General features: G+C 40.8%; 2 protein-coding genes and 3 long non-coding RNA genes across 6 annotated transcripts; 4 read left to right on the forward strand and 1 right to left on the reverse strand.

The window, feature by feature from the left end:
* The first annotated feature begins 6,652 nt into the window (after positions 1-6,652).
* On the forward strand, positions 6,653-8,554 carry LOC112261735. Its single transcript, XR_002955195.2, has 2 exons — positions 6,653-6,747; positions 6,982-8,554. It is a non-coding gene; the product is annotated as an uncharacterized LOC112261735 (long non-coding RNA).
* LOC112233212 (ankyrin repeat and SOCS box protein 2-like) lies at positions 8,509-13,376 on the reverse strand. 2 transcript variants are annotated; one of them, XM_024400672.1, is made up of 9 exons: positions 13,320-13,376; positions 12,920-13,145; positions 11,466-11,635; positions 11,107-11,262; positions 10,729-10,974; positions 10,364-10,535; positions 9,684-10,278; positions 9,425-9,578; positions 8,509-9,255 (listed from the first exon to the last, which is right to left on the reverse strand). In XM_024400672.1, the coding sequence occupies exons 1-9, from the start codon at positions 13,336-13,338 to the stop codon at positions 9,092-9,094; spliced, it is 1,902 nt and encodes a 633-aa protein (XP_024256440.1). In that variant the 5' UTR covers positions 13,339-13,376; the 3' UTR covers positions 8,509-9,091. The 2 variants fall into 2 exon arrangements, with proteins under 2 accessions (XP_024256440.1, XP_024256441.1); XM_024400673.2 differs by lacking the exons at positions 12,920-13,145; positions 13,320-13,376 and adding an exon at positions 11,971-12,351.
* Positions 13,377-18,812: 5,436 nt separating this feature from the next.
* Positions 18,813-21,074, forward strand: LOC112262306. The gene is made up of 3 exons (XR_002955327.2): positions 18,813-19,062; positions 19,355-19,389; positions 20,862-21,074. It is a non-coding gene; the product is annotated as an uncharacterized LOC112262306 (long non-coding RNA).
* A 566-nt stretch (positions 21,075-21,640) lies between these two features.
* Positions 21,641-22,930, forward strand: LOC112262307. The gene is made up of 3 exons (XR_002955328.2): positions 21,641-22,058; positions 22,139-22,255; positions 22,460-22,930. It is a non-coding gene; the product is annotated as an uncharacterized LOC112262307 (long non-coding RNA).
* Positions 22,931-23,032: 102 nt separating this feature from the next.
* On the forward strand, positions 23,033-26,122 carry LOC112262308 (ubiquitin thioesterase OTUB2). Its single transcript, XM_024437981.2, has 6 exons — positions 23,033-23,326; positions 23,451-23,528; positions 24,682-24,800; positions 24,917-25,001; positions 25,143-25,334; positions 25,628-26,122. Exons 1-6 carry the CDS (start codon positions 23,324-23,326, stop codon positions 25,832-25,834), a joined length of 684 nt encoding a protein of 227 aa, XP_024293749.1. The 5' UTR covers positions 23,033-23,323; the 3' UTR covers positions 25,835-26,122.
* Positions 26,123-27,969: the final 1,847 nt, after the last annotated feature.

Consider the following 27,969-nt stretch of genomic DNA (forward strand, 5'->3'; position numbering starts at 1 on the left):
GGGTGGGAGTTTTGGCTTCTCATAGTGACATTACAATGCGGTAAATTGGTTAATAGTTCAGCCCTCGCTGCCAAAAACAGCTGGTTTTCAGTTTTCCTCTCCCCACTCAGAACACTCCCAGACAATCCTAGCAAAAGTCTTGCTTGATTAATATTTTTTTGCAAATCTATTACAGTAAGGTACTTAATTGTGGCCCAGAAATGATTTGATATAGATTTTTTTAACGGCTGTATAGGGCCTTTGATGGTGTCTAATCTATTATCCTCACACCAACATCCATTCCTGTGCCAACTAAACATTATGGGAAAAAGACTACTTATGGTAATAAAGGAATGTTGATTTAATTTATGAACCATGACGGTATGACTATTTGCACAGCACATCAAACTCTATTGCTTTTTCTGTTGCAATGGCAAAGGGGAATTCTTTTTGATGGTATTTAAAAACAATCCAATCAAGTCAAAGCACGGTTATTATATGCCTATATGACCAGCAATCTGCTCATTATAAGGAGGTGGCCAGAGGGAAGGGTTGGCATTTCAAGCTCTACTGACTAGTGCAGTATAAATAACAGAGCTCGCAGCCCTTTCTGTCATGAGCGATAAGTTAGACACAAGACCTGGCATTTAAGAATGCTGTTGGCTTCATGAAATTTAACTGGCATCCACACCAATTATCCAAGTTATTTTTGATGAAGATAAATTCAGTCAACAAGTATACTGCAGCAATGCAATGCATTCTGTCTTCTGGGGAACAAAACATTTTTGTTTTTCACACGTTTGTCTTTTATATACAGTTGAAGTCGGAAGTTTACATACACATATGTTGGAGTCATTAAAACTCGTTTTTCAACCACTCCACACATTTCTTGTTAACAAACTATAGTTTTGGCAAGTTGGTTAGGACATCTACTTTGTACATGACACAAGTAATTTTTCAAAAAATTGTTTATGGACAAGATTATTTCACTCATAACTCATACATAACTCATACATAACTCATACATACACTAAGTTGACTGTGCCTTTAATCAGCTTAGAAAATTCCAGAAAATTATGTAATGGCTTTAGAAGCTTCTGATAGGCTAAATTATATAATATGATTCAATTGTAGGTGTATCTGTGGATGTATTTCAAGGCCTACCTTCAAACTCAGTGCCTCTTTGCTTGACATCATCGGAAAATTAAAAGAAATCAGCCAAGACCTCAGAAAAAAAATTGTAGACCTCCACTAGTCTGGTTCCTCCTTGGGAGCAATTTCCAAATGAATGAAAGCACCACATTCATCTGTACAAACAATATTATTCAAGTATAAACACCATGGGACCACGCAGCCGTCACACCGATCAGGAAGGAGATGCGTTCTGTCTCCTAGAGATGAACGTACTTTGGTGCGAAAAGTGCAAATCAATCCAAGAACAACAGCAAAGGACTTTGTGAAGATGTTGGAGGAAACAGGTACAAAAGTATCTATATTCACAGTAAAACGAGTCCTATATCGACATAACCTGAAAGGCCGCTCAGCAAGGAAGAAACCACTGCTCCAAAAATGCCATAAAAAAATCCAGACTACGGTTTGCAACTGCACATAGGGACAAAGATCATACTTTTTGGAGAAATGTCCTCTGGTCTGATGAAACAAAAATAGAACTGTTTGGCCATAATGACCATCGTTATGTTTGGAGGAAAAAGGGGGATGCTTGCAAGCCGGAGAACACCATCATCCCAACCGTGAAGCACGGGGGTGGCAGCATCATGTTGTGGGGGTGCTTTGCTGCAGGAGGGACTGGCGCGCTTCATAAAATAGATGGCATCATGAGGTAGGAAAATTATGTGGATATATTGAAGCAACATCTCAAGACAAGAGTCAGGAAGTTAAAGCTTGGTCGCAAATGGGTCTTCCAAATGGACAATGACCTCAATATACTTCCAAAGTTGTGGCAAAATGGCTTAAGGACAACAAAGTCAAGATATTGGAGTGGCCATCACAAAGCCCTGACCTCGACCCTATAGAAAATTTGTGGGCAGAACTGAAAAGCGTGTGCGAGCAAGGAGGCCTACAGGCCTGACTCAATTACACCAGCTCTGTCAGGAGAAATGGGCCAAAATTCACCCAACTTATTGTGGGAAGCTTGTGGAAGGCTTCCTGAAACGTTTGACCCAAGTTAAACAATTTAAAGGCAATGTTGACAAATACTAATTGAGTGTATGTAAACTTCTGACCCACTGGGAATGTGATGAAAGTAAATAAATCACTCTCTCTACTATTATTCTGACATTTCACATTCTTAAAATAAAGTGGTGATCCTAACTGACCTAAGACAGGAATTTTTTACTAGGAATAAATGTCAGGAATTGTGAAAAACTGAGTTTAAATGTATTTTGCAAAGGTGCATGTAAACTTCTGACTTCAACTGTAGCCTACAGTATGTAACTGTGTTTTGCTACTATTAAGAGGCATGTCCAGAGAGGATTACATTTAAGCTGAAGTCTTAAGTGCTGGCATAACCTGTCTTCTCTGGATGGTTAGAGTTCTCCTGAGGGAGCTGTTTAGTAGTTTTGCTCCTCTATCCTCTCCTCCAGTCTATCCTACCCCTGTATCGATTAACTGACAAGAAGGAAGCTGTACATCATCCACTTCCTGTCCAGCTGACGCCACTTGATTGCAGCAACCATAGAACACCTGCCATAACACCATCCTTCACATCCTCATGCTCCATAGAGACAAACATCACATAGACTTCAGGATAAGACACTCTTGCTGTCTTTTGCTAATCAGGATAGATTGGTTATCATTATCTTATAACAGTGCCATAGAGTGTAGTCTACAGTGTAGACTATAGAATGAATTACTTATACCCACTAAAGACTGGTCATCTTGTGACAGGTCTTTCTTGTAAAATAGTTTTTAATCATTTTTAATCACTTGTGCATAACAAAAACTAAGGATACATAAACTTAAGTAATTATAACACTTTCAAAAGTAACTATGGTTCCCCAATGTGTTATTGTTTTAAACAAAGCTTTTTTACAGCCTTGACTTGTTTGTCCTCATTACAGTGTTCTAGACTGTGTAGAGGTGTATTGCCATCTAGTGGCAAAGAGATGATAATGTAAGGATAATGTGATTTTATTTACCTGTATTTAACTAGGCAAGTCAGTTAAGAACAAATTCTCATTTAAGAACAAATTCTCATGGGTTAACTGCGTTGTTCAGGGGCAGAATGACAGATTTTTTTACCTTGTCAGCTCGTTGATTCAATCTCGCAACCTTTCGGTTACTGGTCCTATGCTCTAACCACTAGGCTACCTGCCGCCCCAATTTACCAATATGAATACTTGAGCATCAACACATGAAAATGATGGGGTTAAGTGGTCAGAGCCTTGAATACTAAAAACACCATATTAATATGATACAATATGTGTTTGGATTTGATATCATGAACATAAATAACAAGTGAATACAATGTCAGTACTAAAGTAATTGCGTCATAACATGTCATAATGTTAACTGTTACCGTAATATGTTAGCAATTTTGGGGTGTGGAAGTACCTCAGTCTGGAGTGTGTGACGTGGATGTGCCATATGCTAATGAGAGTGCTGGTGGGAGTCCCAGAGAGACAGCTGCTGGGTCTGGGGGCAGAGCTGGATGGGACCTAATTTGGACCTCAGCTGGACCTCATTTACCAGAGGGCAAGGGGGAGACTTGTGCTGTCAACACAGTGGCCTATTGGCAACCAAGAACCAGGGAGGTTGAAGTGGTTACAATGGTGTGTGTGTTTAAGATCTGACTACTAACATCTGGAGTTACTAGGGTAATAAAATTGTTATTATTCAAGGATAAGTGCAACAGTGTTTTACAGTGATTCAGACTTTGATTTGATTAGTGCGTCCTTTCCAGTTAAATGTTATTTATTTATTTATTTTATTGAACCTTTATAAAAATAGGCATGTCAGTTAACCTCTAAGGAATGGGTGTCCTTAAACCGGGACGGTTGTTTTCAAAGTGTGCGAAAGTGACTAGAATGATGTTGTATACAACAGCCAACTTTCCGGGACATCATATATCTTATATGGGCAGAAAGCTTAAACTATTGTTTATCTAACTGCAGTGTCAAATTAACAGTAGCTCTTACAGTGAACAAATGCCATGCTATTGTTTGTGGAGAGTGTACAACAACAAAAAACATTTACCATGGCAACTGGTTTGATACATTCACCTCTGAAGGTAAATAACGTACTTACATTCAGTAATCTTGCTCTGATTTGTCATCCTGGGGATCCCAGAGATAAAATGTTGCATAGTTTTGCTTGATAAATCCATTTTTATGTTCAAATGTAGGAACTGGGGTCTACAGTTCGACCCCCACTGCTGTATCTGGCTCCACACCCACCCTGCCCAGCTAGATGTGTGAAAGTTAGTGTATAAGCTAATGATCCATCATGTATGACATTCCTGGGAGTGTGTAAACATTTTTTTTTATTGCCATAGCGTTTTTGTATGTTCTCTATAGTTATGTACTTGAAAATGAATCAAATGACCAATTTGGCACATTTTGGCAAACTCGTGACAGACTTGATACAAAATATTGTGCAGTAAGGTAATTCTTCACGGGATCAGTCTGAAACGTTGCACACATACTGTTGCCATCTGGTGGCCAAACTAAACTACACATAGACCTCTGAAAGTGTGGCCTTTCTTTTGCATTTCAAAGATGAAGGAACAACAACAACAAAAATGTTTTGTTTGTATTATCTTTTACCAGATCTAATGTGGTATATTCTCCTACATTAATTTCACATTTCCACAAACTTCAAAGTGTTTCTTTTCAAATGGTATCAAGAACATGCATATCCTTACTTCATGTCCTGAGCTACAGGCAGTTAGATTTGGGTATGTCATTTTAGGCGAAAGTTTAAAAAAAGGGTACTATCCTTGAGAGAACAAATTCTTATTTTACAACGACGGCCTACCCTGGCCAAGCCCTCCCCTGACCCGGACAACGCTGGGCCATTTGTGCGCTGCCCTATGGGACTCCCGATCACGGCCGGTTGTGATACAGCCCGGGATCGAACCAGGGTCTGTAGTGACACCTCTAGAACTGAGATGCAGTGCCTTAGACTGCTGCGCTCCCGGGAGCCCTAAACCTTATGTCTGATGGGGTTCAGAACATTATTATTCTACAATCTACCCTTGCCTGTGTCCCATTACACATCACATACAATCTGAAAATACAAACCTTGCCTTCATCTTTTTTATTCAAACTGGCATGGATACAGGGACACAGTAGGATTTATTGGTGCCACTATACTTCCTCTTTCTCTCTCATTCTCAGTCTCTTCAAAAGCACAGGAGTAGGTCGACAGGGTAGGGGAGAGGTGCACCATTGTTAATTGGCCTTTGAGATTAACAGAAAGGTGAACGAAGAAGAGGAGATATGGAAAATAGGGTCCTGTTGCCTCCAAGTGCCGACAGCATGAGCAGCTCAACCCTTCATACCAGGGGCTGGACAAGTTCAAATATATGTAGTTCAGACATTATGTAGTTCAGGCTACATATTCTGAGAGAAATAACACGTTAGTAAATTATTAGTTATAAAACATGATACGCCTATAACATGTAATAGATACACAGTGCATTTGACTCTGAAAAGTCAATAAATATGAATATTATCGTCCTTTACAGGTGCGCTTAAACAACGTCTTGCGGTCAGGGCTGAGGGCAGCGAAGCGGTATGGTGGATATAGGCGTGTGGTGTAGGTTACTTACCAGACAAACGGTTTCCTCACATCTCATGCCACACTGCTGCCAAGAGGAGCTAGTTCAATGGAACGAAAGGTACTATTTTTTCTTCAATAGGGGGATGGAGCTCAATTAGCATTTCACAAGTCCCTTTTTCCTCCTCTATTGCAACCTTCCCCGCGGAGCCTGCTTTCTCCGGGGATTGTCCTGTTTTGGGCGCTTGTTGCCGTTGGCAGGGTGACAGTATTCGAGTGTGCAAACTTGTGCTATTGTCCGCCGGCCAGAAGGAGCTATGGAGACCCACTAATATGACACAGGAAAATGTTTGCTGATGGCAATTCTATGGGCTTTGTCCAACTCTTTCTCCTTCATGACGACTCGATTTAAGTCTCTAAATGTTTGACTACAAATGCAGGAGTGCTATCCAGCTCCTTTCCCTTTGTCCCGCGAGGTTTGAATGAGTAATTCAGCTTTTGTGTCGCTCAATTGAGGGGGAAAATAGAAAGACAAGATTCTTGAGCGCTCAAGCCCCCTTTCCATGGATATGTGCTCTTTAGATCACCCCCCAACCAAATCCTACATCTGACATCACTCTAGGAGGGGGGAGTCTAGAACAAAACAGTTGAATGTAACAAATGTTGTCTCGCAGTGATGAAGCATGTCCATTTCAGCCTAGTCAGAATAATAATGCTACGGGAAATATGTAAACTTTTGGATAAACTATTGTATGGGTGTTCCATGAGCGCGCGGAAGACCGGGCAGAAATATTGCATATATTAGCTGCTTTTCTTGAGGGATCTCCATGACAACAATTTGTGATGGCAAAGAATTCAATACTGGGGCGCTTGGAGGCTGATTGGGGAGCATTGTGAGGGGCCTGGGGTCGCTGATTGGTTCAAGGAAAGCACCATAACTACAAGCAGTTTATATTCATTCAACTTGTTGAAGCAGTCAGACTGCGTCTGGGATAGAGACAGGAATGGGAATCCTCTACAGGGGACATGGTACGTTCTATTTGTGGATATGAATGGATAACTTGCAACCGATGTTTTTTTAGGCTATGCAATTGTGTAGGCGAATTATTGTTTTATCATGCGTAATTGTGTAATTGTTGAGGGATTCTTCATGAACAACGAATAATGTAAGTAGGCTACATTAAGTCCTTAATATGTTTTCCATTTACCCTAACAAATTTGGTTGGGCATGCTTCTCAATGATGCCATTCACTTTTTCCTCAGATTTTTAAGATGAAGAATATCATTTGCATGGACTTTTTTGGTAGTATGGATTAAACAATTGACACTTTCACACTGTTTAAAATGGCAAGTGCAGACAGTGAAGTGAAAACGTTACTGAACTTTGTAAACTTGGCATCCAGTGACATCAAAGCAGCTCTAGACAAATCAGCCCCTTGCAGGCGCTCTGTGGACCACAGGAAATACCTGCAGAAACAGCTCAAGCGTTTTTCTCAGAAATACTCTCGGATGCCCAGATGCCACACACACAGGTCCGCGGAGTCTGGCATCGTCAAAGCCCTGGTGGACAAATCTAGCGCGTATTCTTTGGAGACAATTCACCAGAGCATGACGCCCATCAATGAAAAAGGAGGTTCGGGTGCGCAAGACGAGGTGAACGTAAGGATGGGTCAGAACCCAATTGCAGACAGTGCTAACAGCAAGCAAGATCAGGTACCCATGAGGAAACGTCAACTCCCTGCATCGTTTTGGGAGGAACCCCGGTTAGCCCAAACCAATACAGAACCTTCACTGTATGGATTGAACAAGAGCCAAGGTGTGACCCGAATCAATAGGGTTGAAAAAAAAATCAAAAATCACCAGGAACCAAAACCGACCTTGTTTCAATCCAATCGACTTGGCTCTATCGAAAAAGAACCGCTCAACGTGGACTTGGTCTCTCACAATGTCAGTGTGTGCGGTTGCTGTCCGTTTCAGTACCATGGACACCACGTCTTCCAGAGTCACATAGTTGTTCCCCACTCAACTGTGGGACTCTGGGGAAAAGCCTCAGTGGCTGAAATTGAAACGCCTGATATGGCACACGGACATAATAACCAAACGCATGTCGTGGTCAAACCCATACCGACCAAACCCACGGTCCCCTCATCGATCTTCAGCGTGTTTGGCTTCATTTAAACACAATTATGCACGTATAAATACATTTTAAATAGGCAATTCTTCATTTAAATAAGCAACAATGAAGATGTAAATATGAATTAGTTGACTTTGCAATGCCATATGTTTTTATTTAAAACTTGGTATTTCTCTTTTTTTTAAGAGTAGTCAGTCATTGGCACTTAAGTCTTTCAGACCAAATAGGCTATTTCTGCTCGGAAGACCTGCAACGTTAGCCTACCTACCACTTGGCTTCCATAGAATCTAAGAAGAATTCATGATAAAATCATAGCACTGTATAAAACTGAAAAATGTAGACTATACTTCATCATCCTTCTCTCTAATTCTATACTTTACATGTGTTGGTATAGGATTGGAGTGACATTCGAAGTTGTCCATTCTTTGATTATTTGTGATCAGCTATGCTGAAGGAAAGGTCTGCTTGTGTGTTGATTACTTCATGGTGTTTGTGTAGGCTATATATTTCTAAAATACACTGATTTAAAAACTAATTGATCGAAATGACTTGTTGTAGTTCACTGATATTTTTCCACAAAAGGTAAACAGACTGACAGTGACGTTTCCCCCCCAGAATTTCTGGATATTTTCTGTTTGTAAATAATACTTGTTAAATGGAGAATTTACATTTATTTTTTTAAATAAAATGCAGATGTTTCGATTTTTTTCTTTGGTTCCAGCACCTTTTCCAATACAGGATCAAACATTTTGGCACTGACATTTACAGTACATTACAACAACAACTGGACTATTACATAGGCCTACACTCATTGCACAAGGTCTGTTGAAAACACACTTTAAAAGCATATTACAAAATTAGCGCTGAATATACAAGTACATTCCATAAACCATCTCAAACTGATTGTCTGCATTTGTTTGCCTGGGCCTAAACATCTAAATGACACAGGTATTTTAAAAGCTTACCTTGAGTTTCATTTAAGCTCAGTTTCGTTGCACTTCTTCAGAGATTATCAACTGCTGTGGCTTTAGGCTATCTGTTGTCATTTGTCAACCCATCCACTCAGAACTGCAGCTCACTTCCATACACACATGCTATGTGCAAACAACACACACACACATAGTTTGCCATTACACACATTATACCCTATCAAGTAATAATTACTAACCCAGAAATACAGCCCAAACTCATGTAAACAGGTAATATACTATAAGGCACAATACAGGTCACTGATAAGCCTTATTTGCCATCAGGGCAGAAGTCATCAAAGCTGTGTCTGGGCAAGCTGAGATACTGCAGCAGTCTGTCTGGGAGGGGTAGTCTGTCCAAAGACCTGAGTCTGGACACACCCACCTGCTCACGGATCCTTAACCTACAAAGGTGCATCAGTGGACGGGATGACACTGAGGAAACAGCATGGGAAATTGTGTTAGATTGTCCCTCCTGTTTGAGTGTGTGTGTGTGTGTGTGTGTGTGTGTGTGTGTGTGTGTGTGTGTGTGTGTGTGTGTGTGTGTGTGTGTGTGTGTGTGTGTGTGTGTGTGTTATATGTCTATATGTCTATATGTACTCACATGACTTGGCCTTGATGCTGGGCCATTCTCGCCGGCCGTCCAGGACCTCGGTGAGTCTGGCACACAGTTGAACATTACCAACATAGTCCAGCAGCAAGTCTATGACGGGCCCTTCCCAGTTACACATGGATGGTGATGAGATCAACTCACAAAACTAAGGGATATTAGGATGAACAGAAAGAAAAGATAATGAGCATCTTGAAAAATCAAGTTCCCATAATAATTGTGATCACGGCAATAGGAGCCTACTTTGCCTTACCTGTACTTTGCTGACAGCAGGTTCTGTGCAGGTTAGAAGAGAAATGTCATTGGTGCATTTGCTGATGTCAACACCTATGCTGCCCATGCTGTCCTGTGCTGGATGTGGGCCGCAACCATAAGCACATCTGAAGCAGGCCTGGGCATCACAGCCCTTATCCAAAAGGCACTTGAGAAGAGGTAGGTTATTCAGGCAGAGTACAATAGCACCAGGGAAGGTGGTAGGACAGGCTGGGATGCTTGTGTTAATATCGGCCCCATGCTCCAGCAGTAGAGAGACAATCCTGGCACAACCGTGTCTTACAGCTGCTAGTAGAGGGTTGACTGGATCCAGGCTCAGGTTAGCACCAGCTTTCAGTAACATTTCTACTGTCTTACTGCTCCCATTGGCAATGGCAAAGTAAAGTGGTGTGGTGCGGTGATCCGAATACCGCATGGAGCGATTGTGGGATAGTGTGGCATTGACGTCGGCTCCTGTCTTGAGCAGTATGGCTGTGACCATGTCCCTGTTGTGCTCTGCAGCCAGGTGGAGGGGGCTGATTCCACTGTGGCGAACTCTGGCCCGACTGGTGACCGGGACAAGCAGGGACACAATCCTGGAACAAGTGGACATTAGTACTGTACATAAGAGTAATACAAAATACAGACATGACAAGAGCCATATAGTGCATTCTAACTTACTCATGGTGTCCATACTGAGCAGCAATGTGTAGAGGTAGGAGTCCTGTCTTGGTGGGTTTGTTGGCGTCTGTGTTGTGAGATAGTAGCAGCTCCACTATCTCCCTGTGGCCATCTTTACTGGCCTCATACAGGGCTGTAGCACCGTCACATGTCTGCATGTTAATGTCAGCACCTGGGGAAAAGAACACAACATCAGAGACATCGCAAAGAACTGACCGACTGTTATAAGAACACATCACGTAATCACTTTAAGAGGCCATTGTCTGTCTCAATAAGGTGATAATTAACAGCCATATAGCATGGATGCATTATGTGGACATACATGTCATGTCAGACATTACAGAACTACATTCAGTGAACCCTACCTTTCCTAATGAGGTACCGTAGGGCATCTACACGTCCTTGCTGGACTGCTACTATTAGTGGTGTGATGCTGTAGGTATTAGGAGGGTTAATGGTGGCTCCTGCCCTAAACAGCATCTCACAGATCTCTATGTTGTCCCTGCACACTGCCTCATGGAGTGCTGTCCAGCCCCGGTTACACCTCTGGTTCACTGTGGCCCCGAATGACAGGATGAGGCTCACTATTTCCACGTTCTCCCGCTCACATGCTGGAAGGCATCAGATGATATTAGGTTAGCCTGGCAGAAGATACCATGCTTTAGAATAGGCCATCTATTTAAAAACAGAGGTGGTATCATTATCTTCCACTCTCAGGCTATAGCCTATGTGGAGAGATGTACCTTTGTATAGGGGGGTCTCTTTGTTCTTGCAGCTGATGTCGGGGTCTGCCCCTGCCTGTAGAAGGCACTGCACACAGGACAAGTGCTGACCGGAAACTGACAGGAGCAGAGCAGTCTGTTCCTGGAGGGTGCGCTTGTCAACTGACCCTGGTTGGGCTGGAGGAGAAATATATGCATAGGCTACAATGCACAAATGTAAACACACAATGCTTAAACATCATTTACAACTTTGATAATATATAAAGTTTGTTGTCTTCTTTTCACCATTTCATGATCCTCCAGTCTATTTAATTCAACCGCAACAATAAAGGCAAGGCTTTACATTGATAGACTGTAAAAATGATGCTTTCAACATGTACCTTTCATCAGTGCCTTAATGCATTCAGCTTGGCCATAATATGCAGCCTCATGCAAAGGTATCCATCCGTCTTTGTTCTCTTTCATCAGGCTGAGTGGTGCAGCCACTGACAGCTCATTCACAGTTTGAGCATCTCCTCTCTGGATGGCAAACACTATTGGCTCTACATCCCTACAACAGAGGGAAGGCAAATTACTTGAAGAGACAATGCATAATCTAGGTTAATAGATGCAGGTTTATGATACCAAGTTCTCTCATAAAAATCGTTTTTAATGTTTTTAAATAATGAGTAGAATCCCCGTGGACTAAATTTGTGTAGTCTGTTTCAGTGTATAAAAAAGACAACGAGGAAAAATGTCGGTCTTATATCATCAATGATAACATATTTTCATTTACAAGGACACAGTATGGCCATTACATCTAACCATATATCTAACCACTGGCAACTAAAATAAAATCACTGATAGGCCGATTGCCCAGCGCTTCACAAGTAGCAAAATACTCACTCCGCTGACTCTGACGTAATGTCGTTCTGCCGTCGCCGCTCAACGCATCGTTTCTCATCGCTCGATAATTTGCTTAAAGATGTGTTGCCCTTGTTCCCACCATAACAAAATTGCGATAGATACTCAGAATAACTAAATCTCGTCATTATTTTAGCGGATCCACACGCGTTGTAGAGAACACACGGGGCAGAGCAGCGGTCGAAGCAATGACAACAGCGGGGGGAGGAAAGCCAGAGCTCAGCTGTGCTTTCAGAGATTATTTTAGGACTGCATTGACATGTGTGTGTTGGGGGTGGTGGCTACTATACCATATATGTCAAGGCACTCCAGAATCAGTCGCTCAAAGATAAAAAGCTAATTGCAATCAGGATACCTTGGGCATCTGTTCTCCACCCCATTAGTTTTTTATTATGGCATTTCCTAACTGAACTGGCAGGTGTTTTTATATTATGATACATCTAAAAAAGGTATTGTGTTAATGCTACTGGAATTGTCAAGAACGTGAGAATGTAAAAAAAAAAAAATGCAAGGGTTATTATAACAAAATTATAAACCCACCCCCATTTGGTAAATAAGTCAAATGGCACCTTCTTTACCATATGGCTTTTGTGCAAAAAATGCTGTCAGCATGGAAATCTTAACAATATGAGCATAAGTGACTATTGTCCAAGGTTTGAACACTGCAGCTTTAGAATACAACATAATGCCCTTCAGAGTTTTATGCCTGCAGCTGTTGTATAACCCACCATATTATAGTGACAGGGGTTCAGAATTTTACTTCCTTTATCTTTGATGTAACTATGTGATTTTAAAAATTGTATTTAACCTTTATTTAACTAGAAATAACATGTACCTGACCCTGCAGATTGTTACACATCTGATACAGTATAATGCACACAATTATTTTGAACAGAGGCATTAAAAAGACATCATCATTTTCTGGGCTCACCTCAAAGAGTTGAAGGATGAGTGGATTGCAGTGGGGTGAGTCCGAGAGTTAGAGGTATCCGTGTTATCGATATTTTGTCTTTGGCATAGTGTTCTGGACAGGCTGGCTGGGATGGTCCCATTGGTGGTCACCATGTTGCACTCAACAACTAGGTTATGCAACACTTCCCTGTTGTCCTCGTAGCCCAGTGATGTGCCTGTTGGTCCTGGAGTTGCAACACAGGGACCTGGAAGGTAGTTAACAGCATGAATCAATTCATCATTAAACAAAATATTCCACTCAGTCATCAAACATAGAAGTGAGAATTTCCCTTTAAAATCCTACAGTCACGAAATAAGATGGGAGAGATAGAGCTCACAACAAACGTATGCGGTATCAAACTTAAGCAGCATCAACATACAGTCATACGTTTTCCGCATGTGGAGTAAACTCAGGGCCAGTCACTCCTGTGTTGATGTGAGAGAAAAGAGCTATCTGTGCTGCCAGACGACAGAGAGCAAGCAGCCCTAGCAGTGGTGATGCCTTTTAAGGACATGTTTAGCTTTGTTTGGCTCTACTTGATTCTGCTGCACTAAAAAGCCTCTCTCTGTCTTGAAGGCTTGCATGGTTACGGCAGAGGTTATGAAGGAGTATTACAATCACCCATAGAACAGCTTGAATTACAGACCCCGGTGATATACATCAACTTTTGTGACAGAAGATAAATCACTCAATCTTAAGAAAATAAACAGTCACCATCCAGAAATAACAAGATTAACTCTACCAAAATGAAATGCCTTTGATTAGAAATTTTACAAATCTATCTATGGGGAAGTCAAAAGCCTTCTACAGTATATTTAAAAAAGCATATAGGCTAAAACATATTTATGGCTAAACATAAGTATTATGCAGGTAAAGCAGAATTTTTCCATCTATGTAATTCCCAAAGCTCTTTCTGACAGTCTTAGTACACTATTTCTACTCTGCTCGGTTTCCAGAGCACCCAAAGCATATTTCCAAGATCTGTTATTATTAGACAATAACACTGGTTGAGGGTGTGGGTTCATTTTAGATTGATTGCTATTTTCTGTCTAACTTTACAGTCAAGTAAATGTAATCCAATCTCATACCATTACCACTGGGCCTACGTCCTAAAACATACCACCACCACTTGATTGGGAAAATCCTAAATGTCACATGTACAGCCTTTCTGAACAACAGGTTTATCAACATATCTCCTTACAACAGGATTAGCAACTTGCTAAATTATATTTGCTGAAAATTGCAGAGCATCAGCTGGGACCGAGAGACTGAAAAACATCTTCTATCTCAAGGCCATCAGAGTGTTAAATAGCCATCACTAGCCGGCTTTCACCCGGTTATGCAATCCTGCACCATTTTAATTTTTATTAATTTTATTTTTATTTAACCTTTATTTAACTAGGCAAGTCAGTTAAGAACAAATTCTTACTTACAATGACGCCCTACACTGGTCAAACCAGGACGATGCTGTGCCAATTGTACGCTATGGGACCAATCACGGCCGGATGTGATACAGCCTGGAACCTTAGAGGCTGCTGCCCTATATACACTACCGGTCAAAAGTTTTTGAACATTAACTCATTCAAGGATCATTTATTTATTTTTACTATTTTCTACATTGTATAATAATAGTGAAGACATTAAAACTTTGAAATAACCCATATGGAATCATGTAGTAACAAAAAATGTGTGAAACAAATCAAAATCTATTTTATATTTGAGATTCTTCAAAGTAGCCACCTTTGCCATGATGACAGCTTTGCACACTCTTGACATTCTCTCAACCAGATTCATGAGGAATGCTTTTCCAACCGTCTTGAAGAAGTTCCCACATATGCTGAGCAATTGTTGTCTGCTTTTCCTTCATTCTGCGGTCTGACTCATCCCAAAACATCTCAATTTGGTTGAGGTTGGGGGATTGTGGAGTCCAGGTCATCTGATGCAGCACTCCATCACTCTCCTTCTTGGTAAAATAGCACATACACAGCCTGGAGGTGTGTTGGGTCATTGTCCTGTTGAAAAACAAATGATAGTCCCACTAAGCCTAAACCAGATGGGATGGCATATCACTGCAGAATGCTGTGGTAGCCATGCTGGCTAAGTGTGCCTTGAATTCTAAATAAATCACAGACAGGGTCACTAGCAAAGCACCCCACACTATAACACCTCCTCCTCCATGCTTTACGGTGGGAAATACATATGTGGAGATCATCCGTTCACCCGGACTATGTCTTACAAAAGACACAGCAGTTGGAACCAAACATCTCCAATTTGGACTCCAGACCAAAGGACAAATTTCCACTAATGTCTAATGTCCATTGCTGGTGTTTCTTGGCCCAAGCAAGCCTCTTCTTATTATTGGTGTCCTTTAGTAGTGGTTTCTTTGCAGGAATTCGACCATGAAGGCCTGATTCACACAGTCTCCCCTGAACAGTTGATGTTGAGAAGTGTCTGTTACTTGAACTCCGTGAAGCATTAATTTGGGCTGCAATTTCAGAGGCTCGTAACTGTAATGAACTCTGGGTCTTCCATTCCTGTGGCGGTCCTCATGAGAGCCAGTTTCATCATAGCGCTTGATGGTTTATGCGACTGCTGTTGAAGAAACGTTCAAAGTTCTCGAAATGTTCCGTATTAACTGACCTTCATGTCTTAAAGTAATGATGGACTGTCGTTTCTCTTTGCTATTTGAGCTGTTCTTGCCCCAATATGGACTTGGTATTTTACTAAATGTCTATCTGTCTATCAATTCAAATCAAATGTTATTGGTCAATGTCACGCCCTGACCTTGGTATTCTTTGTTTTCTTTATTATTTTGGTTAGGTCAGGGTGTGACATGGGTGATATGTGTGTTTTTGTCTCATCTAGGGTGTTTGTACTGTCTAGGGGTTTTGTAGATTTATGGGGTTGTTTCCATCTAGGTGTTTATGTAGGTCTATGGTTGCCTAGATTGGTTCTCAATTAGAGGCAGGTGTTTATCGTTGTCTCTGATTGGGAACCATATTTAGGCAGCCATATTCTTTAGGTATTTCGTGGGTTATTGTCTATGTTATGTTGCACGTTAGCACATTGTTTATATAGCGGTCACGTTTGTTTTAGTGTTCTTCCTGAAATAAAGAAGAATATTCTAACCACGCTGTAACGGGTTTCTTCCTGGGAAGGAGAGGCGGACCAAAATGCAGCGTGGTTATTTATTAACATCTTTAATGAAAGATGAAAACGTGAACACTATACAAAATAAGAAAACGTGGAAAAACCGAAACAGTCCTAACTGGTGCAAAACACAGAGACAGGAACAATCACCCACAAAATACCTAAAGAATATGGCTGCCTAAATATGGTTCCCAATCAGAGACAACGATAAACACCTGCCTCTGATTGAGAACCACTCCAGGCAACCATAGACTTACCTAGAACACTCAACTGAACACAACCCCATAGACTACAAAACCCCTAGACAAAACAAGACACATAAATCACCCATGTCACACCCTGGCCTAACCAACATAATAAAGAAAACACAGAATACTAGGGCCAGGGCGTGACACACGCTGCGCTTTGGTCCCCTCCATACGACGATCGTGACAGTCACATACACATACTTAGCAGATGTTATTGTGGGTGTAGCAAAATGCTTGTGTTTCTAGCTCCAACTGTGCAGTAGTATCGAACAATACCCACATCTAAAAGTAAAAGAATGGAATGAAGAAATATATAAATATTAGATCAAGCAATGTCAGAGAAGCATTGACTAAAATACAGTAGAATAGAATACATTATATACATATGAGATGAGTAATGAGTATGTTAACATTATATAACATATAAAGTGACTAGTGTTCTATTATTAAAGTGGCCAGTGATTCCAAGTCTATGTACTCTACCGGTGCCTTCTTAAAACTTAATTTCTATAATTTCTTTCCTTCCTAATGCATTTGAGCCAATCAGTTGTGTTGTGACAAGGCAAGGGGGTGGGGGTATACAGAAGATAGCCCTAAGTCCATATTATGGCAGGAACAGCTCAAATAAGCAATGAGAAATGACAGTCCATTACTTTAAGACATGAAGGCCAGTCAATACGGAACATTTCAAGAACTTTGAAGGTTTCTTCAAGTGCAGTCACATAAACCATCAAGCGTTATGATGAAACTGGCTCTCATGAGGATCGCCACAGGAATGGTAGACCCAGTTACCTCTGCTGCAGAGGATAAGTTGACTAGAGTTACCAGCCTCAAAAATTGCAGCCCAAATAAATGCTTCACAGAGTTCAAGTAACAGACATCTCAACATCAACTGTTCAGAGGAGACTGTGTGAATCAGGCCTTCATGGTCGAATTGCTGCAAAGATACCACTACTTAAGGACACCAATAAGAAGAGACTTCCTTGGGCTGAGAAACACGAGCAATGGACATTAGACTGGTGGAAATGTGTCTTTTGGTCTGGAGTCCAAATTGGAGATTTTTCCTTCCAACCGCCGTGTCTTTGTGAGACGCATGTGTATTTCCCACCGTAATGCATGGAGGAGGTGGGGTTATGGTGTGGAGGTGCTTTGCTGGTGACAATGTCTGTGATTTCTTTAGAACTCAAGGCACACTTAACCAGCATGTCTACCACAGCATTCTGCAGCGATTTGCCGTCCCATATGTTTTGGGCTTTAAAAAAAAATTGTGTTATTTTATTTAACTAGGCAAGTCAGTTAAGAACAAATTATTATTTACAATGACAACCTAGGAACAGTGGGCATTACGACAGATTTTGACCTTGTCAGCTCGGGGATTCGATCCCCACCAACCTTTCAGTTACTGGCCCAATGGTCTAACCACTAGGCTACCTACCGCCCCCATGGGACTATCATTTGTTTTTCAACAGGACAATGACCCAACACACCTCCACGCTGTGTAAGGGTTGTTTTCCCCAGAAGGAGAGTGATGGAGTGCTGCATCAGATGACCTGGCCTCCAGAATCCCCCTGACCTCAACCAAATTGAGATGGTTTGGGATGATTTGGACTGCAGAGTGAAGGAATAGCAGCCAGCAAGTGCCCAGCATATGTGGGAACTTCTTCAAGACTGTTGTAAAAGCATTCCAGGTGAAGCTGGTTGAGAAAATTCCCAGAGTGTGCAAAGATGTCATCAAGACAAAATGGGGCTATTTGAAGAATTTCAAATATAAAAAATATTTGTATACTTTTTTGATTACTACATGATTCCATATGTGTTATTTCATAGTTTTGATGTCTTCACTATTATTCTGCAATGTAGAAAATAGTAAAAATAAAGAAAAACCCTTGAATAAGTAGGTGTTCTTAAACTTTTGACCGGTGGTGTAGCTACCAAAATCGTATATATTTGTTATTACAATGGAGAGTACCAAAATGGATGTGTGGTGGCTTCAAAACAGCGCCCCTAGTCATCTAGGTGTAATACATATCATTGGTTGCAACCCAAATTGATATTCAGTTGATACTTTGTTTCATTGAAACTTAAGCCTACTGACATAAATTAAATGCGTCTCATTTTCTTAGTGTCAAATGAACTAGACCCATACCTACTGTATCTGGAAAAGTATCTGAAGTCAAAACAGGATCAAGAAAATGCTGGTGCTGATCAAGCTGGTTGGATACCTAACAATTATTGACCATGCATGCGGACATCTATATTTTCAAAATGAAATGTATAATAATTGTTCTATCTAGATTGCAAACACAAACTATTTCTCAATGTCAGTCAACAACTTATCAAGGCAAGTATGCATTTTATGGAGTACATTTCACTTGCTATCCATCTGTGAAATTGAACGCCTCCCCGCAGTTGCCATGACAACGGAGAACGCTCCCCTTGCATTCCCTCTTGCCTCCCCTCTGGTTCCCGGGCAACATGTAACACAAGTTCAGTTGTACACCCAAATCCGGAAAGACCTTTGTCGCTCTCTTGTTCGTGTGCATGGAACCATTCTTTCAGGAACACAACAAGTGCAAGTGCTAAGTTTTATAAACTTAACGGAGTTCAGTTGCAACACCTACAAATACGGACTCTTCCTTTTATAAATAAAAACTACCCTCCGATTGAACTGCAAGTGGAAAACAGAATGAAAAACATTTTTGTAACGCAATTTGAGTAAACTAGGTATGTAACAATCAACTTTTATAATCGTATGCATTATGCATGATAGCTCATCTGTTTAGCTTTGCAAATCCCTTAGAGGTTTGCCTACCATTGGGCCACAATCCTTATGTCATGATAAACTTTTGATTGATAGGTCTAATCATATCGTAGGCCCATGAGAATTGGATGCATCATGATTTGCATTTAAATTATATTGCACAATTATGCAGCTTAAGTTAAGTTTGTAATGGACTAAGAATTTGAGCACTACACTGCCATTAAACGCTTGAATTATATATTCCCCCTGAAATAGAGATGAAAATGCCAATCACACACCTGTTGTAAGAGGTAAGTATTTCTAATTAGATCTTATTTGCACACAAAACATAAGTCAGTGCCATGAAACAGTATTTGCCCTTTTGTGATTTTCTCTATTTTTGCATATTTTGGATACTGAATGGTATCAGATCTTCAACCAAAGCCTATTATTAGAGAAAGGCAACCTGAGTTTACAAATAAAAACAAAATGCATACTTATTTTATTAATTGAATTAACAAAGTTATGCAACACCCAATTCCCCTGTGTAAAGAAATAATTGCCCCTTACAATAACTAGTTGTGCCATATTTAGCTGCAATGACTGCAAACAAAAGCTTCCTGTAGTTGTTGATCAGTCTCTCACATCACTGTGGAGGAATTTTGGCCCACTCTTGCATGCAGAACTATTTGAACTCAGCAAAGTTTTCAAGCATAAACTGCTCGTTTCAAGTCCTGACACATCTCAATTGGGATTAGGTCAGGAATGTGACTAGGCCATTCAAAAACTTCAAATGTGTTGCTTTTTAACCATTTTCATGTAGACTTGATTGTATGTTTTTGATCATTGTATTTCTGCATGACCCAGCTGCGCATCAGCATCAGCTCACAGTCGAATGGCCTGAAATTCTCCTGTAGAATACTCTGATACAGAGCAGCATGGTTCATTCTAGTAAGGCTAGTCGTCCAGGTCCTGAGGCAGAAAAGCATCCCCAAACCATCGCACTACCACCACCATGCTTAACCGTTGGTATGAGGTTCTTTCTGTGGAATGCAGTGTTTGGTTTTTGCCAGATATAACGGCACCCATCTCATCCAAAAAGTTGATTAAAGTTTCCAAAAAGCACCTGGAAGCACCTGGATGATCATCAAGACTCCTGGAAGAATGTTATGGACAGATGAGTCAAAAGTATACCTTTTTGGATGAGATGGGTCCCATTATGCCTGGCAAAGTCCAGACCTGCTGTAATCCCAATTGAGATGTGGCAAGAGTTGAAACAAGCAGTTCATGTGTGAAAACTCACACATCGCTAAGATAAAGCACTTCTGCATGGAAGAGTGGGCCAAAATTCCTTCACAGCGATGTGAGAGACTGATCAACAACTACAGGAAGCATTTGGTTGAAGTAATTTCAGCTAAAGTTGGCACAACCAGTTATTGAGTGTAAGGGGGCCATTACTTTTTACACACAGGGGCATTGGGTGTTGCATAACTTTGTTTATGAGATAAATGAAATAAGTATGTCATTTTTGTGTTATTTGTTCACTCAGTCTCCATTTGTCTAAAATTAGGTTTTGGTTGAAGATCTGATTACATTCAGTATCAAAAATATGCAAAAGTAGAGAAAATTAGAAAGGGGGCAAATATGTTTTCACAGCACTGTACATTTGATGTGCATAATTCTCATGGCCAGTGATGATGAAATGCAGTGGGATCATAAAGCATAAATAAAAGTTTTAAAGTATTAATTACACAGCTAATTTAACTACTAATTTCCCATGTAGGCCGCTAGCAGAGTCCTGGAGACAGGAATGAACTCATTACAGAGGACCTCCACCTGCTTGAAGAAGCAGGTGGAGGTGGATGAAGTGGATTGTCAGCTGGCACAGAAACAGCAGGAATTCAAAGCCCTTGCACAGAGGAGGGCAGGGCTATAGCTGAAACAGTAGGCAGTGAGTTACATTACACCACTCACCATGAGCGAAGGAATTTCAATACCATGGACAGGTGAAATTATACAGATATTGTATAGGTTTAAAATAGAACCTAAAATAGAAAGAAAGCCAAATCCTTATCAGCAATATATACAGTAGTAACCTGTTTATGTGTACATCATCTCTTGAATTTTTCCCTTAGGTTTATGATCTCAACTGTGCTGGCGGGCCCTGAAGAAGTACCAGGCAGCGAGGAAGCGAGAAAACGATCTGAAACAGAAAGAGGAGCTCACTGAAAAGCTGGAGAGACATTGGACATATCATTCTCACCTGAAATCTTGGACCCTCTTTACCTGACATATTTCCCCCCAACCCCTACAGGCAGCAGTATTTAAGGTGACCAAGCACAAAATGTACGAAGACTACATTATGAACATTTTAGATTTCCTCCCAGAGACTAAGTTGTTGTCAATTATACCTGGATCTGGAAATCTAATGTTTGGCAGAAATATTGAGACATTTGAGTGCTCTTTCCAATTAATTAACAAAGTATACAGTGTATGTTGTGAGTGAGGTACAATACAATACGTATGTTTGTTTCCTTATCTGACTGTGAATGTAGATCACCTGGAGTAAGGGGCAGACTCCCTGGTGATGACCATCATCCACCGCCTTGAGACCTTGTCCCTCACCCATCAGGATCTGGTGGAGCACCTGGGCCAGCTGGTGGAGGAGCTGGAGCAGGGCCAGCATAGCCTGGACAGTCTGAAGCAGGAGCACAACACAAACAAGCTGGTCAGACATACAAATACATGCTTAGAAATGCATGTACATTGTGCTCTATATGTGTTTAATGATAAACCATTTTGTTTTGGTTCATGAATTGTCTGGGGCCAGGTTAGACTGTGTTTGTCTTCTTTCCCTCTGAGGCAGATGAGATGAGGAACAAGGAGCTGTCTGAACTGTTTACCCAGTGGGATAGAGCCAAGGAGAAAAACAAACAGACTGAGATTAACCCGATGATGAACCAAGGCCAGTCGAGACCAGGTCTGAGCACCACCACTATTTGATATTAATAGTAACCAATAATAATGTCACAATAACCTCCACTCCACCTCTCTTGTCAGGTTGAAGAAGTGGGTAGCTTGCTTATAGCTGTGAAAAACCTTGCAGAACAGTGCTACTTACACCACTATGGGCCTCTGGAAGAAATGGACATGCTGACAATGATGGATATGGTAAAGGTAATGTCTAATTGCATTGTTATGTATTAGTAATTACCTTGACCGAGATCCCATTTGTTCTCATTTATAAAGTATACTTTATTTAGAATGTATTATTATCCATGATTTCTTCCAAAATAAAGATTTTGTATAGTTTAATCATATTATATTTCCCAAAGCAAGATTGCAACTAACAATTAATTTTATTACTTACCATATTTACAGGAATACATTCAGGAGAGGCCAGACAGAGAAGAGAGCAACATGACTGATAGACGAGTGCCAGAGAACAGAGGATAACTGAAAAAAATTAACAGTAAAACACAACTAAAAAGTTACTTTACATTTGTATTTAAGGTTGTTGTAATACTGTTATAATAGTATAGTTTGTGGTGATAAGTTGCTGATGAAGGAAATTGTTGGGGTTACACCATGCAGTTGTACATGCATTACTCATATACCCTAATCAAAGATTGATGTTCAAAAATTGTTAGGATGAATTCCAATGTTCATTAGTTTGCTTTATTCATTAAAAAAATATATTACAAAATGTTCATCTGACAAAATGTCTTTGAACCGGTCTCTTTGAAATGAATAAAAACAGATAAATATGAGTTCTGGTTGCTGTTTTAAAAATGAAGACTACTGAATGGACTAACTATGGCACTTCTAAATATCCGGTTGTTAATGTTAATGTTGCTCAAATATTAATTTATTCTTATTATTTATTGTTTAAGCAAAGTACAAGGGAGTTTTACTCCAGTCTAGTAGGTGGCGGTAATGCAAACATTTTTGGATGCCTATCGCAGTTAAACCTCATCGAAGAAGAATGATGCTCGAAAATGAAAGAATTTTAGAATGTCTCTCGATGTTACTTTTCATTCCATTGTCTCTTTGTTGCGTACAACTGTCGTGTTCTGTCTTACCACGCAATTAGCCCGCGAGACAGGATGACAATTCTGAAAACATTTACATCTGTTTCTACTTAGCTAGCTAGCTCTCTAACCATGTTTATCTTTGTAGCATGCTAACCTAGCCTCATCAAGGTGGAAAGAAAATAATTCGACTATTCTTTGAGACGCCTCAAGTATGGTAATGTTATCTTTAAGCAACAACAAAAATGATTTAACGTAGGAATTAACAAAGTATTATGTTTTACAATTGTCACTACACGATTTATATTAGATTTAATTTAGCCAATGACTGTTCTTCACAGACGGAACCAGGACAGTTTGTTTCAAGTAGAGAAGAAATATCTACATATCTGCTGGAGGTGGAAGCTGCAAAGTATCGGGTAATAATGCCTATTCATATAGCTATTGAAAAAGGCTCACAAGAGCATGTGAATTCAAGTTTGGACTATATTAGGCTATTAAACACAAAGCTCAACGTTACATGTCTGCTGTGGGATCTCTGACATCTTTGGATAGATATTCCTTGGATATTTCAAAACAAATAGAATTACACTGAACAAAAATATAAAAACACAACATGCAAACCATTTCAATGATTTTACTGAGTTGTATTTCAATTTCCTTATAATACGCTGTCATATGCGTCGATCCAGAGCATCCCAAACGTGCTCATTGGGTGACGTGTGATAAGTGTGCAGGTCATGGAAGAACTAGGACATTTTCAGCTTCCAGGAATTGCATAAAGATCCTTTCGACATGGGGCTGTGTATTATCATGCTGAAACATGAGGTGATGGATGAATGGCATAACAAGGGGCCTCTCGTAACGGTATCTCTGTGCATTCAAATTGCCATCAATATAATGCAATTGTGTTCATTGTCGGTAGCTTATGCCTGCTCATACCATAACCCCACCGCCAACATGGGGCACTGTGTTCACAACGTTGACATCAGCAAACTGCTCGCCCACACGACACCATACAGATGGTCTGCATTCTCTGGCAACAGATGTGGACATTCCTGCTGTCAGCATGCCAATTACGCGCTCCCTCAAAACTTGAGACATCTGTGGCATTGTGTTGTGTGACAAAACTGCACGTTTTAGTGTGGCCTTTTGTCCCCAGCACAAGGTGCACCTGTGTAATGATCATTCTGTTTAATCAGCTTTTTAATATACCACACCTGTCAAGTGGCTGTATTATTTTAGCAAAGGAGAAATGCTCACAAACAGGCATGTCAACAAATGTGTGCTCAATTTGAGAGAAATAAGCTATTTGTGCATATGATGGTTTTATTTTGGGGGGGGAGGGGGGTCTTTAATATCAGCTCATGAAACATGGGACCAACACTTTACATGTTGCGTTTATATATTTGTTTAGTGTAAATTACATTGTTAAGTAAACTGTAAAGTCGTTAACAAATTGTATAATGGATTAACTAGTTACTCAAATACATATTAATGTAAGATCGTTTAACTAGCCTAAAGTACTTGAATTTGTCAAATTCACCGACACATCTCTCATTTGTTTTGCAGGAGATTTGCAGCCAGTATAAGTACATGAGGAAAATCAGGGGCGATGGTAATTGCTTTTACAGAGCCCTCTGCTTTGGACACCTGGAATCATTGTTACAAAATGATAGAGCTTTGCAAAGGTAAATTCCTTCCTAGTATGCATACATTTTTCCATGTGTTGGACCCTTTATCTGTGTGTGGCTTGGCCACTTCAAAATAATGGATGAAAATGTATACTTTTCTCTCCATATCTCAGATTCAAAGAAACAGTGAAACAAAGTAGCAAAGAATTATTGGCTGCAGGCTTTGATGAGAGCTCTTTCAAAGACATGCTTGACATGGTAAGTTTACATTTAACTTTGTACCGTTTTAAAAATAATCTAATAATGCACCTTCACAATAAAGATGACTAGTCACATTTTCTTTAACTGTCAGACATGTAATTGAAGCCTGTTTTAATTATTGGACAATTCATATTTTAGTTTGTAGGTGTCCTAGAACAATGTGAAGCTGATGAGCAGGGTGACGCGTTGCTCCAGCTCTTTAATGAGCAAACTACCTCCGACAGTATGGTGCAATACCTCAGGCTGCTCACCTCAGCCTACCTGCAAAACCATGCCGACTTCTTCAGCCACTTTGTGGAGGCACCCAGTCTCAAGGTTTACTGCACTCGGGTCAGTATGAGTTGTGCTCAAGACCATATTGCAGTTAAATTCTGTTTTATTAATGTGCTATGGAAGTATGCCAGATGCTGCTGATACTTTTCTCCAAAGACAATCAGACCTCTTGTCAAAGAGTCTCACCACCCAAAACTAATGTCTGAAAGTATTCTGCTGCTCTCTAGTGGTGGTGCAATTAATGGAAAATAATTGGTGTTTTAGGGACCAATCAAGGACATGACAATTTTTTGGTAGCCTCTGTTTCTGCTTGGGTATATACTTACAATGTCCATTCTTGCCTTATCCAGGACGTGGAAACCATGGCGATGGAGTGTGATCACGTAGATATTCTGGCTCTGTCGGAGGCCTTAGGAGTTAGCATCCACATTGCTTCCGTGGAGGGGGGAGACGGACACCGCCTGGCCCACCACACAATTCCAGAGGGAGCGGAGCCCTGCCTACACCTCCTATACAAAACAGCCCACTATGACATTCTCTACCCACATTGCCATTGAGGTGCTTGATGAAGGCCTCCACTTATCTCAGGTTTACCGGTAGTTAAGTGTTCAAATAAATGTACATTGTGATTAAGAAGTTTCTCAAACAAAAATGTTTCTAGCATTGTTTTGTAATTTACAGTGAACGCATATGCGGTAGACTCCGCTCGACTTTCTTGAATGTCCAAAAAAAAGTATTTATTCAAAAAACACGACTGATATCTTCTAAAATCATTTGTGAAAATGTTAATAATTGCACTGTATTTCCATTTATATAAATTCAATCTCAAACATTCTAATTGAGACTACAATCATTTTTAACACTGCTGCTTTTTCTTTTGTTTCCATCTTTTCTTCTGATTGGAGACACTGGTCAAGGCCGTTTCCTAAGCATGTAGGGGCATGTTGGGCAGGGAGAGCTTACCCATCTGTGTGGGGTACTTGGTCTTCATCACATTCTTGAATACAGGCTGAGAAATCGGGTGTTTCAGGTGCATCTTCATGACCTTCACCATCTTTTGCTGCTGCCCGTCATCCTCCTCATCCTTCCTCCCCCCTAAAAAAAACTAAATGTCAGTTTACTCTGATCTATTTATGCAAGGCCCTCTTATTTCTGTGTTTCTCATGGGGCAACCTCCCACTCCTAGATAACTCATTTAATTATGTAGCCTTACCAAGCAAAACATCATCCAGGTCCACCTCCAGAGCTTCTGCTGCTTGCTTAAACCAAGAGTTGTGCTGCTTCTCTGCTGTTGTGGAATTCAATCTTCTCTACCTTCCTGGCCATGTTGACTCGCTCCTGTCAAGGCAGATATGAAATATGGTACAATGTTGTTTTATGTCATGAAAGATGAGTAAGTCTGTGTAGCTCCTAGCTTAGATCGACCATCGTGATCAAATACAGGTGCCTATGAAATCTATTAATTTGCTTGTCATTTCCGGTCACAACTTGCAGACTTGTTTACGTGCTGCTGTGCATCTTGTTGCAAAGCTTACTTTATTACCTGACAACTTTAAGTTTTTTACTTTTTAATTACTGTTTATATTTTTAGTTTTTCCATCACTCAACTTTTTTTCAGTCAACTTTTTTACTCTGAACGTTTTATCTGGGCATGGTTCGTCAGGACTTCCAACAGCCGAAGCAAATTGTAACATTAACATGATGCCTTCTACTTGCAGTCACTGCATTCATAATATACAGGAGAACGATCGCCTTACGGCGAGGATAGCTGTGCTGCAAGCCCAGCTTCAGACGCAATCGTTAGGCAAGGGTAATTTCAGTGTAGGAAAGGATGAAACAGCGTCTGTGCCACCAGTAAGTACAGATAGTAACGATTGTATAAATCCCCTCGCACGGTCCCTGCAGCTGGACAACTTTCTCATGGCTTCTGGAGGGAAATGCTGTAGGAATGCTCAACCGGTGTCATTCATTCAGCCGACAGAAACGTTCAACCGGTTCTCTCCATTAAGCAGCGAGTCGGAGTCAGAGGCCGAGCCTTCTATGGTCTCTACTCCTCCCGTTACAGGGTCTGAGACACCGAAGGCTCCCACCATTAGCTCTGGCAAATTGAAAACCCTAGTCATTGTCAACTCCATTACCCGCAGTATTAGACTTAAAATGAATCATCCAGCGATCATACACTGTTTACCAGGGGGCAGGGCTACCGACGTTAAGGCTAATCTGAAGATGGTTCTGGCTAAAGCTAAAACTAGTGAGTATAGAGAGATTGTTATCCATGTCGGCACCAACGATGTTAGGATGAAACAGTCAGAGGTCACCAAGCGCAACATAGCTTCAGCGTGTAAATCAGCTAGAAAGATGTGTCGGCATCAAGTAATTGTCTCTGGCCCCCTCCCAGTTGGGAGTGATGAGCTCTACAGCAGAGTCTCACAACTCAATCGCTGGTTGAAAACTTTTCTGCCCCTCCCAAAAGATAGAATTTGTAGATAATTGGCCCTCTTTCTGGGACTCACCCACAAACAGGACCAAGCATGGTCTGCTGAGGAGTGACGGACCCCATCCTAGCTGGAGGGGTGCTCTCATCTTATCTACCAACATAGACAGGGCTCTAACTCCTCTAGCTCCACAATGAAATAGGGTGCAGGCCAGGCAGCAGGCTGTTAGCCAGCCTGCCAGCTTAGTGGAGTCTGCC

This window comes from Oncorhynchus tshawytscha, linkage group LG11, assembly GCF_018296145.1.
Source record: "Oncorhynchus tshawytscha isolate Ot180627B linkage group LG11, Otsh_v2.0, whole genome shotgun sequence".
In the NCBI taxonomy this organism is placed as follows: domain Eukaryota; kingdom Metazoa; phylum Chordata; class Actinopteri; order Salmoniformes; family Salmonidae; genus Oncorhynchus; species Oncorhynchus tshawytscha.

Excerpts from the sequence above, each read along its gene's own strand:
- LOC112233212 (XM_024400672.1), bottom strand. Across the intron at positions 11,636-12,919 it reads TCATCCTTCAACTCTTTGAG|GGATGTAGAGCCAATAGTGT; the intron begins GTGAGCCCAGAA and ends CCTCTGTTGTAG. Across the intron at positions 10,536-10,728 it reads ACGGTACCTCATTAGGAAAG|GTGCTGACATTAACATGCAG; the intron begins GTAGGGTTCACT and ends TCTTTTCCCCAG.
- LOC112262308 (XM_024437981.2), top strand. Across the intron at positions 24,801-24,916 it reads AATGATAGAGCTTTGCAAAG|ATTCAAAGAAACAGTGAAAC; the intron begins GTAAATTCCTTC and ends TCCATATCTCAG. Across the intron at positions 25,002-25,142 it reads TCAAAGACATGCTTGACATG|TTTGTAGGTGTCCTAGAACA; the intron begins GTAAGTTTACAT and ends TTCATATTTTAG.